Below are 12,468 nucleotides of genomic sequence, written 5' to 3'. Positions count from 1 at the left end.
TTATATTTGTCTGAGTGTATGCTGTATGTGTGCTACTTTTATATCTTTACATTTTTTAAGGAATATGAAAACAAAAGTTATGTATTAAATTAAACCTATTACTTAAGCGTGCCCTCAAAAAAGAGCGTTTTGTTTTCTTCCTTGTGTTCTACAAGTCTCAGGGTGGGCCAGCCTTGGAAGTTGTCGGGTGGACCTGCTGTTAGAGCTTCAGCGGGTCCTTGTGCCCTCCAGCTCTCTCTAGCAAACCTGACGGAGACAGCAAAAAATGCTAGAAACGACAGGGGTAGGTGGCCCCCCTGGCTCTGCCTATGACAGCAACCCGTGGTCACAATGCAGTTGGGCCCATCGAGGAATTACTTGATTCCCCGGCAGCCCAGTCCAAGCCTGATGGTACCCCTGCTGCATTGGTCGCGATGGTGGATGGCGTCGGTCCGCCAGCCAGCTGAGTAAGCCTCAGCTTACTCAGGCTGGCTGGCTTGCGAGACCAGGAAACTGCGTCCCTGGACGCAGCCCCTGGCCTAGCCACTCGCGGAAAACGGGACGGACACGCCACCGTTTCCGAGAACTCCGGCCGCCCCTGCACTGCCTCTTAAATACCTCGGGGATCTGCATTCAGCATTGCACTTGTATGCAATGCTGAATTAGCCCCTTGGTCTTGGTTCTTCAGACTCTTCAGAAACCGCTTTGAAGTCACTTGAGTTGATGGACCTGCATTTCCTGATGTAGAAGACTGTTTTCTGAATTGCCTGCCTTGTTGCAAAGGTCACCGTTACTTTCACCACTTTGGAGTTCTTTCTTAAGGTGGTCTCAGATTTCCACTTTAGTCAAGAACTTGTGGTGCAGGCTCTCCCGGTGGGGGAATCTGGTACTTCAGATCCATCTTTGCAAACCCTGGATGTGATTCATGCTCTTCTAATCTACAGATGTGTCCACATACATCTAGCTTCCTTGCGCATTAAACAGCCCTTCTAGTTGCGCCAAGCATCTTTTCATGTGACTATTTCCACAAGCAGCTTATGCGACCACAATAATATCTGGATGCTAAATATTACATTACAGTGTCACAGCCGCAGTCGCACACAGAATATAGGCATGCCACATATTATTTTAATCAGCTGCTTGTGCGTCCTATTCACATCACTATGCGAATAAGACGCACTTAAGGGAAAATGTTGCAGGAACAGATGCTTAGCGCTACCAAGTCGCACGGCGCTAACACGTTATGTGTAACACGACTTGTGTCGCACTGATGCTCTGTTAGTCCTTTTTGACGCTCAAAATCAGGGCTGGCCGGTGTGAAAACAATCTGTTACCCAGTGGGTTACTGCTATTATCCACCTTGCTTATATTTCAGATGGTCGACCCGTCCCGGAGTGGATTACGACCCACTCTACAAGATCAGTGGGCACTTCATGGGTTGCTCGCTGTGGTGCCTCAGTGGCACAACTTTGTAGATCTGCCGTCCACGCACACTTTTATTAAATTCTACAGCTTTGACACCTTTGTTTCTCACGTTGCCTCTTTCGGTCGCAGGGTGTTCTCTTCCGCACAGGAGCGCTCCCTCTCTTAGGGACAGCTATGGGTCATTCCCAATGGGAAGATTTTTAACCTTTTAGTGTCCAAACTCTCTCACACCTGCTATACCCCAATGTCTCCACTGTCCGCCATGGAATCAGAGAAAAGGACTTAACAGCCCACCTAGCAGTTTTGAGTCATTCACTGTGATGTTTAATTTGACCTTTATTAAATCACACATACTTTATTAAATCACACATACTTCACACCAAACCACATGAAAACCTGCTGTTTGGTAAAGCCACACTTTAGTTAATGTGTTTTACAACTTTCTACTTCAGGGTCCATAGGGTATCCACAGGATACCTTGGGGTATAGGTGTGACGTCAGTCATCGGGCACCATAGAGTTAAGCTTTCAGCCTCCCAGGATGCACTAGGGTCCCCCTCCTATACCCCGCCCCCGAGCCAAGGCATCTCAGTTTAGTTCGGTGCCCGGCCGGAGTCGGAGGCACCTCTTAGAGCGGGGCCATGAAGAGCCCCTGAAGTTTTTGTTTTGCAGCTGTGGCTGCACATCTGGAAGTACAGCATGGACAGTCAGTTTTGACGTCCATGCTGTCTTCCCTACACCCCCGCCGGTACCAGAACGCCGGTACCGATCCGGGGATGCTGGTAAGCATCTGGGGTCACAGCTAGGGGTGACCCCAGATGTTTAGGACCATGGCCGGACTCAAGGGGGGCAGCAAGGTAAGCAGCGGGGTCCCGCGGTGGGTCCCCGCTGATACATGGTCCAGAAGTCCCCAGGCAGGGGGCTCCCTGGGGACTGGCTGCAGCGTGGAGCCAGGTACTAACCTGCGCTTCCACTACCCCCCTGGGATAGCAGGACCGCGGCAGAGCGGTATCGCTGCGGCATCCCAGGGGTTAAATTCATGCCAGGGGAGCGCGCCTTCCCTGTCTCACAGCCGGCGCCTCCCCCGCTGCACACAGCCCTCTCTGCAACACGCCGACTGGCCCTGTGGCAGCGCTCCTCCCCCAGGCCAGCCTCCTCTCTGCTCCTCGGCGGCCATCTTCAGAACGCATGGTGAACGCTGCTGGAAGTCTGGACGGAGGCATCGTGGTCTGGGTCCCCCCGCATACCTCTCCTCCGCTGTGGTCAAGTCTGTGTATGCAGCGCTGTGTCCTACCAGACTCTGTGTCTGTGTAGTTGATTTATCAGCGCTGTTAGTGCAGGAATTGAGTTTCTTTGCATTGTATGTGACTGTGCTAGCGCTGCTGCCTGTACTTTCCTTTCTGACTGTCAGCCTTATTACTGTCCCTGTTCTTTCTGCTAAGCCCTTGCGGTGTGGTGCTGCAGGGTGGTCTCTCGCCTTTCTAAAAATTGGTGAGAGGGGTCACATACTTTCTACCATCATGTCTGAAAGTGACTTTCCTCTCCGGCTGCAGTGTACTACGTGTAAATTACCTTTAGCGGAGGGGGAGGGTAGCGCGGAGGGCCTATGCCGGCAGTGTTTGTTGTTGGCGCGGCCTACTACGGTTACAGCACAGGTACAGGAGCCGCCCTGGGCTTTTTTCGCTCAGGCGCTTACAACCTTAGTGGGCCAGTTAGCTCCGCAGCCCGCGTTTACGCAGATGGGTTTGTCCCAGCAATCAGTGGTGTCGTCACCCATGCAGGGTTTCCCAAGACAATTGGTGGTACCACGCAGTCTCCCTATTTCCCTTCTCCCGGTTTCTCAGGAGCCGGCGTGGGTTAACTCCCTGACGAGTTCTGTACAGCACTTGTCGGATGTGTTGCAAGGGGAGTCTGTGATGCGGCCACATAAACGGCCAGTGGCGTCTCTGTCGGCTCCTTATGAGGATGACGAAGGGACGTCTGATGACGGGGAGATTCTGGATCTTTCCGATCAGGAACCTCTCCGTACTAAGGAAGCGGATGCTAGGTCCAAGGTGTATATTCCTGGACTTATTCGGGCAGTCCGCACAGCCTTGGTGATTGAGGACGAAGTTCCCCCAGCGGCTAAATCCAAATATGCCTTTTTTAAGGATGTGAAGGGTGACGCCACAGTCTTTCCTCTTTCGGGTCAGTTGGTGGACCATTTAGAGGAGGCGTGGAAACAGCCTGGCAAGCGATACCAGCCGCAGAGGCGTCTGGCGGTGGCTTATCCGTTCGCGGATAATTATTTTGCTAAGTGGGAATCCCCTCCACAGGTGGATTCTCACGTGATCCGTCTTGTCTGTAGTGCCACATTACCAATGCCATCCATGTCCTCCCTTAAGGATGCTACGGACCACAAGGTGGAGATCTGCCTGAAGTCCGCTTATTCACTTGCGGGGGTGGGGCAGCGCGGCCGGCTATGGCCATTTGCTGGGTTGCCAGAGCTATGGAGCGCTGGGCGGATACGTTGGAGGCGTCCTTCGTTCCGACTGTCCGGCTGAGCAGGCGGAGTTGATTGGTAATCTCCGTGATTAGGCCACTTATATCAACGAGGTGGCCTTAGACATTAGTACCCTGGCGTCTCGAATTTCTTCGGCAGCGGTGGCTGCTCGTCGCACCTTGTGGTTGCGATCCTGGAAGGCGTTTGGAGGCGTTGCCCTTTAATGGAGAAGTTCTCTTCGGTCCAGATCTGGACAAGATTGTAGCCACACTGGCGGCAGCTAAATCGGCATGTCTCCCGTCGCCCGCTGTCCCTTCTGGTTCAGGCCCATCGTCCTTTCGGTCTTCTAGGGCCCAGGGCAGGCCCAAACCACAGTCTTTTCCCCGACAGACTGGCCCCAAGAAATCGGCCAAGCCCCGGAAGCAGGCCTGGAGTACCAGACGTCCGGCCCCTAAGCCAGATGACAAGCCTGCGGCCTGACAGTCCGGGCCTCCCTTTGGGGGATCCCAAAGTGGGAGGCCGCCTGCTGCAGTTTGCCCGGTGTTGGTCGGTCACCACGACATACACTTGGGTTCTCGAGGTGGTCTCCCACGGGTATGCCCTCTCCTTCCGGCACAGACCCCCGGCTCGATTTTTCATCATGGGTCTACCATCAGACCGGAACAAGGCCACGGAGCTGCGGAAGGTCTTGCACACTATGCTCCAGGCTGGAGTTATAGTGCCTGTTCCATTCTCCCAGAGGGGCCAGGGTCTCTATTCCAATCTCTTTTTGGTGCAGAAACCCAATGGGTCGTATCATCCGATTCTCAACCTCAAGGCTCTCAACAAGTCTTTGCGGGTGCCGAAGTTTCGGATGGAGACCCTACGGTCCATCATTCTGGCGCTGGGACCTGGGGACTACATGGTGTCATTGGACATACAGGACGCTTACCTGCATGTCCCTATTCTTTTGCGCCATCAACAGTTCCTCAGGTTTGAAATCCCCAGCGACCACTTTCAGTTTCGGGCGTTACCTTTTCGCCTGGCGACAGCACCGCGTGTGTTCACCAAGGTGATGGAGGTCATGGCGGCTTCTCTGCGGCTGCAGGGAGTCCGCATGTTGCCGTACTTGGACGACCTTCTCTTAGTGGCAGTATCGCCGGAGCTCCTTCTGCGTCACCTGGACCTGACCATTGCCCTACTGCACCGGCACGGCTGGTTGATAAACTGGCAGAAGTCCACTCTAATCCCGTCTCAGCGGATTCTGCACCTCGGAGCCTTATTGGACTCGGGACAGCAAAGGATCTTTGTGACGGGGGAAAAGATCTCTGCCTTACAGTCGAGGGTGCGCAGTTGTCTGCACAGCCGCCGGGTGTCTCTACACTCGGCAATGAGGTTACTGGGCTCCATGGTGTCGGTGTTCGACGTGGTGGAATATGCCCAGTTTCACTCCAGACCTCTGCAGCACCTGATCCTGTCCAAATGGAACGGACTGCCTCAGTCTCTAAAATCCCAGACGATAGTGCTCACCCCGGAGGTTCGCCTGTCCCTTGCCTGGTGGTTGCAGACGACCCATCTCAACAAGGGACGTCCGTTCTGGGTACCAAATTGGGTCCTGTTGACAACGGACGCCAGTCTTCGGGGCTGGGGAGCAGTTTCGGGTCCACACTTGTTCCAGGGCAGGTGGACTCCGACAGAAGCAGAGCTTCCAATAAGCATCTTGGAACTCCGAGCGGTTTTCAATGCTCTCCAGCAGGCACATCGGGTTCTCCAGGGTCGCCCAGTGCAGGTCCAGTCGGACAACGCTACCACCGTGGCCTACATAAACCGGCAAGGAGGAACCCGAAGTCGGGCGGCTCTCGTAGAGGTGTCTCGGATCCTGGTATGGGCGAAGCGCAATCTTCCGGCTATATCAGCTGTCTTCATCCCGGGAGTGCTAAATTGGGAGGCAGACTTTCTCAGTCACCAGGACGTTCATCCGGGAGAATGGTCCTTGCACCCGGACGTTTTTCAACTGCTGGTGGACAAGTGGGGTCTTCCAGAGATCGACCTCATGGCATCCCGGCACAACAACAAGTTGCCGGTGTACGGGTCTCACATAAGAGACGAAAAGGCGTCTCTGGTGGATGCTCCGGTTCGCTTACCTGTTTCCTCCGGTTTCCCTTCTTCCACGGGTAATCAGGAAATTCAAACAGGAAGGAGGGACGCTCCTGTTGATAGCTCCCGCGTGGCCTAGACGGCACTGGTTCTCAGACCTTCAGGGTCTGTCCGTGGACAGTCCTCTGCGGTTGCCGCTACGACAGGACCTTCTGTCGCAGGGTCCTTGTCTTCACCCGGACCTGACTCGGCTGTCTTTGACGGCGTGGCTGTTGAGACAGCCATGTTGAGGTCCAGGGGGTTTTCCAGCTCTGTAGTGTGTACCATGTTAAGAGCTCGGAAACAGTCTTCCGCGAGGATATACCATCGCGTGTGGCATACGTTCATCCAGTGGTGTCGACCGAGAGGTTATGCACCGCGGGAGTTTCGTCTGTCTCACATACTCGCCTTCCTACAAGCGGGACTAGACCATGGGCTTCGCCTTGCTTCTTTGAAGGTACAGGTTTCGGCCCTGTCTCTCTGGTTTCACTGTAGGATTGCTACAATCCCTGATGTGCGCACCTTTATGCAGGGCGTTCTGCGAATTCAGCCGCCTTTTGTTCCACCTGTAGCGCCTTGGGACTTGACTGTGGTCCTGAGGGCTCTCCAAGGACCGCCGTTTGAACCACTGGGCTCAGTGGATCTTAAATGGCTAACAGCTAAGACTGTTTTCCTTCTGGCCATAGCTTCGGCCAGACATGTTTCTGAGTTAGGGGCTCTTTCTTGTAGACCCCCTTTGTTTAATGGGAACAGGGCAGTGTTACGCACTCGACCTGAATTTCTTCCCAAAGTTGTTTCCCAGTTTCATGTGAACGAGGAAATAGTTGTTCCGGCTTTTAACTCACCTGGCCTTTCAGTGGGTGAGGTCACTTTGGATGTTGTGCGGGCCTTGAGGACTTATGTTGACCGCACTTCTTCGTTTAGGAAGTCGGACGCCTTGTTTGTCCTCTATGGCTTCCGTAAAAAGGGTTGGCCTGCTTCAAAGCAAACTTTGGCAGCCTGGATCCGTATGGCTATTTCTGAAGCTTATCTTCATGAAGGCCTGCCGGTTCCTCCTTCTGTGAAGGCTCATTCCACTAGGTCTGTGGGTCCTTCGTGGGCAGCTCGACCTGGTGCCTCTGCAGTCCAGATCTGCAAGGCTGCTACGTGGTCCTCTGTCCATACCTTCGTGAGGTATTACAGGATGCTTCCTTCGGGCGGCAGATTCTCCTTTCAGCACAGGAGCGTCCCCACCCTTAAAGGATACTGCTTTGGGACATCCCCAAGGTATCCTGTGGATACCCTATGGACACTGAAGTAGAAAATATGAGATATGGTAAGAACTTACCTTTGTTATCTCTATTTCTACGAAGTCCATAGGGTTCCACAGGACTCCCGCCCTGTCACACCTGTGCTGCAGATGGGCTTTGCTCTGGTCACCGGTTTTTCCGTCTCCCTCTGGTGAGAATGTGATTCTTGAGTGTATCCAGATCTTTTTTTCTCTCTCTTCCTTCTCCTCCTCCAGCCTATGGCTTGGTAGAAATCTGAGATGCCTTGGCTCGGGGGCGGGGTATAGGAGGGGGACCCTAGTGCATCCTGGGAGGCTGAAAGCTTAACTCTATGGTGCCCGATGACTGACGTCACACCTATACCCCAAGGTATCCTGTGGAACCCTATGGACTTCGTAGAAATCGAGATAACAAAGGTAAGTTCTTACCATATCTCATATTTTTGCATGAAACCTCGTCATTCACTGTAAAGAGTGTATAAGTATTTGGTTTGAGAAATTCATTTATTTTCAATTAATGCTATTTACATTTACAGGTTGTGAAGTTGCAGACTGACCTGCAGAAATACACAACATCAGAAAATGGAGTAAGTATATTAATTATATATTACTGCTGCAATTGTAGCATTAACTTTTGCCTGCTCAGAAACTACATTTCCATAATAATGCAATATTAGATAATCTACAAGTACATTTTAATGTAAATGGCTGTCACTTACATTAAAGGCAATATAGACAACATCCACCACGAAATTTCCTCTGATCAGACTCACTATGATATTTTCAGTTCCTTCCCTCCCATTACTGAGACAAAGATCCTCTCACACTACTCAATTTGCCCCCTTGAACCTCTCTACTCCTACACTCCATTTTCCCTAAAGCCTTCTGGCAACTAACTTTTTTGTGAATAGAATAGTTGACAATAAACCAAAACATAGACGTTTAACAGAGAAAAAAGGGTTGGTAGAGGAGGGTGGGGTGAAGGTGTAGGGAGGGGGGTAGAACAGGACTACCAAGTTAAGTAAGGTATCATAAAGAATTCCAGATGCAGGGCAGGATGCATTGGAAAGAGGAAAAAGAAAAAAGGGCCACTTGTAGAACAACTAAAAAAAGTATCTAGTTAGGAAGGTTTGTCAAGGAAGAGTCAAAGCAAAGGGAGGAGGCCCATCCACCGCGCATGAGTCAAACATGAGCAGTAAGTGTGGGGATCACAGATGGCGAAGTGCCATCGTACGAAAGCCACGGAGCCCAGACCTGAATATACATATGGCCTGTATCGTGAAGATAGTAGGTGATATTTTCCATCTCCACTATACGCCGTATTTGTGACTTTAAGGCAGGGAGGGATGGTGGGAGAGAGCTTTCCAGTTGCGAGCAATCAAACTTCTAGCAGCGACTAAGATATGGGATAACAATTTAACAGAGTGCTTACTAAGATCAGGAGGGGGATAACTTAAAAGTAAGGTCCATGGGTCCTTCGCAATCAGGGCCTCCAAATATATTATTTTGAAAAGTATGAACCAAGGTCCAATAAGGTTTGAGTATCGGGCAAGCCCACCAGATAGGAGCTAGGGTACCCCAAAGGCCACAGTTTCTCCAACAGAGGGGTGAAGCAGAGGGGAACATATTGGAGGAGCCATACTGGGGTATAGTACCAGCGGTAGTATCATTTGTAAGAAGTTTCTTTAAGGCGAGTAGATATAGAAGTTTTAGCAATTGCCAGCCTCATGTTGTCCCAAGCCGCCTCGTCAGATGGGGGGCCGAGGTCTATCTCCAAGGACAATTCATGGGGATTATTATTAGGGAGAGCAGCATCGATGAGATTTGAGAGATCATCCCTTTAGACATGGGGCAATATTTACAGAGTCTTTCAAAGGGAGTGAGGTCGCAGAAAAGTGGGGCTGTGGTAAGGAGCCTAAACAGTGCCGTATTTGGAAGTATTCAAAGGGATTTAGGGGTTTGGTTGGAGACTGCAATTGTAGGTCTGAGAGAGAAAGTCAGAACCCCAGGGAGCTAAAATCAGCAGGAAATTTAAGGGACACTGTTATCCACGACTTCATGCGGGTCGTATGCAAACCTGGGGGGAAATTGGGATTATGCCATATGGGAGTAAGAGGAAATATAGGGGAGGTAATAGCAAATTTAAATGAGTATAGAGTCCATATACATAAAAGGAATGTAATAGTTGGAGGGAGGAGGACTGTGGTTCCTTTGTAGGCCCCACAGGGAAGAGAGGTCTGGGCAGTTGATATAGTTGGATTCAACATCAAGCCAGGATGTCGTTCCATGGGGGGAGTAGGAGGAAATAATTTGGGAAAAGTGTGAGGCCAGGTAGTAAAGCTTAAAATGATGGAGTCCTCTGCCTCCCTGGATATAGGTTTTTTAAGAATAGTCGAGGCTAATCGGAGTCGAGTAGAGTTTTCTCCAGGAGTTCCTATCAAATGCTTTTTCAGCATCGAGAGAAAGGATAACAGCTGGGTATCTCCTAGAGTTCATGATATGAATTAGGTCTATGGTTCTATGGGTATTATCCCGTACCGGACACACCTTCACAAAGCCAACCTGATCATAGTGGACCAAGGAGGGAAGGACCTGGTTAAGCCTGTTAGCCAAAATTTTGGCATAGATCTTAACATCTAGGTTGAGGAGGGAGATAGGCCTATAACTAGCACAATTGTGCGGGTCCTTACCCTCCTTAGGTATCACGATGATGCTGGCCTCGAGCATTTTGGTAGGGAAGGAGCCCCCCCTAGAACACCTTTAAAAAGGGAGTGCAGGTGTTGCACTAGCTGTCCCATTAATTTTTTTATAATATGCGGCGGTAAAGCAGTCAGTCCCAGTGGACTTGCCGGACTTCTGTTGTTTAATCGAAATTTTGATTTCTTCTTCCGAGATCTCCCTACCTCACCTTTTAATGCATAGCCTTTCATTTATTATTATTAACACTTTAACACCTTAACCTCTCACAGGTGTGCTACCCTGGGGTGGTTGGCCTTTATCAGCTTTTTGGGGTTCCATGCCCCAGACTTTGACTAAGTATTAGGGACCTGCAGTAATCAGAGAAGCTGTGATGTGGCCTGAAGGCTTAGCCATATTTTGCAAATACAGGCAACTGAGATCTCTGAATTATCTACCACAATGTAGTTTTTCAAATCTTATTGCTGATATCATTTAGAGTGCTGGGGGATACCCTTTTCTGTTTCTTGAATTAAAGAAAGTGTCAATCATCAGAACACCATTATTAGGATGGATTCGGATAAGGCTTCGGCTGATTCCACTAGAAAGTAAACAACTCCCCCTCCTGGACCACCTCCTGACTGTCCTATTTTCGGATCCCCTCAGGAGTTTGATGGTACTGTTCTTCCGACTTACGAAAAAGTAGTAATTCAGTTCCATGTCATTTTACATGACATTCTGTTAGATACACGTTGTAATCCGTCAACTGCAGAGGTCGCTAGGGCTGTTGATAACAGAATTATAGTTGTATGGACTAACGCATACAACTATAATTAACCTACTAACTAACTGACTAACCTACTACTAACCCTCCAAACGAAAGCTTTCAGACATACTACAAGAAATATTGTGTGTTCCTCTACACTCCTAAAAATAAGAGCGGGCCTACTTTCCATAGTAGGCTTAAAAAGTTGAAAACTGAGGCATGGTTACTATTTGATGTTTGCACTTGTCCTTGTGAAGGAGCATGTAAGGGGTAAATTTACTATCTTCTAGAAGCTGCTAGTTAAATGTTAGTAGAATCTGGTTGCTATGGGCAACATCTCCACTTCTGAAAACTCTCACTTTAGTAAATGTACCCCTTAATGCCTGAAGGATAAGAAAGTCGATCCCAAGGAAAGTATGTGTCTAAAAGACCAGAGATCGAAGCGTCGTATGGCGAATGGTGGCATTAATAAGGCCTATACCCGTAAGCTGCAATTGCGGGTGATGAGGAAGGGTCAGGATGGGCTGACTTTTTCGTCTGAAAAGTCCTCTGTCGATGTTGTAACATATTCTGATTCGGAATCAGACTTAGGTGAACCAGCTCTACTCTCCGGTCACGTGCAGTAATGCCAAAGTTTGAGGAAAAAAAAAAAGATTACAAGCTTCCAGAACAGTGAGTAGTGATCAGCTGAGTACGTTATAACGTGACAGGGTGGGCGGCGGGTAGGGCTCAAGCTGCAGCCACCTCCACGTGGTGAGTCCTGGGTTGTTGCATGTATTTGTTTGTAACAAGCTGAGAGCTGCTGGCAGAGGGCAACAAATACCTTACTACTGCATTTTAGATTATGCAGCTGTGTTGAGCGCACTTACTATATGACACTAAATGTTGAACAGGGTGTGTATTACGAGTCAAAACTTTTGTAGTCTGCTACTTAGCAACAAACAGTACGAAAAAAAGCGATGCCAGAGAGCTTTGTGGTGGTGTAAATACGAAATCTTTAGGCGCCGGTTGGCCGACTAAGATATTATCCAATTTTGAAAAACTAAATGGCAATCATCTACTTGTGTGGTCCGACAAGTTGTTTTCAACCCTCGCAATCGATGTGGAAAAAATTTCCTTTTTGACTCACTTTTCAACCCACCCTACTGTGCCCCTTTGGCCTTTGCAACACTGGGCCTGATTCAGACCCGCTCGCGAGCGCAGAGCGCTTGCGAGCGGGTCGATGTTGCCCAAGTGCGCATGTGCACGACGGAGGCGGCTCCGTCGTGCGCATGCGCGAGACCCGAATAACGACAGCCAAGCCGTCGTTATGGGTCTCGCACCAAAGGGGGCGTGCTGTTGATGGTGATTGACAGCACGCCCCCTTTGGTGGGCGTGCCGGGGGCGTGGCTGTCCAGACGGAGGCGTTCCCATGGGAACACCTACCGTCTGGAGCCAGCCCCACTGACATCACTAGTGATGTCAGTGGGAGTGCTTTTGGCTCTGATAGAAGGGTCTCGTCGCAAGCCCGATGGTCGCGATGGTCTTGACCATCGCGACCATCATTTTGGCTGCTCGCTATAGCTGTGGGTGGTCACCCACAGCTATGCGACGGCCCTGAGTCAGAGCAAGCGCTCTGTCAGAGCGTCCAGCTCTGAATCAGGGCCACTGTCCTCTCCTAGTTTGCCTCTTCTATGATTGATCCTTCAGTGTCTCTACTTCTGACTTTGTGTCCCTCCTCTTCATCTTACTATCATGGTCTCTGAAAGCTCTGTTCTTG

The 12,468-nt window shown here is 50.2% G+C and overlaps 1 protein-coding gene across 2 annotated transcripts in view; it reads left to right on the top strand.

Moving 5' to 3' along the window:
- Positions 1–12,468, top strand: part of PGAP1 (post-GPI attachment to proteins inositol deacylase 1) — a 707,270-nt gene that overhangs the window by 616,409 nt on the left and 78,393 nt on the right. For both annotated transcript variants that reach the window (XM_088456228.1, XM_088456226.1), the window contains one exon: positions 7,804–7,854. In XM_088456228.1, the coding sequence (XP_088312354.1) occupies positions 7,804–7,854 (51 nt within the window). The remainder of the gene's footprint in view (positions 1–7,803; positions 7,855–12,468) is intronic.

This window comes from Taudactylus pleione, unplaced genomic scaffold (assembly GCF_031769625.1).
Source record: "Taudactylus pleione unplaced genomic scaffold, aTauple2 ptg000690l, whole genome shotgun sequence".
In the NCBI taxonomy this organism is placed as follows: Eukaryota; Metazoa; Chordata; class Amphibia; order Anura; family Myobatrachidae; genus Taudactylus; species Taudactylus pleione.
Note: the sequence above shows the minus strand (reverse complement) of the source record. Positions and strands in the feature narration are given on the sequence as shown.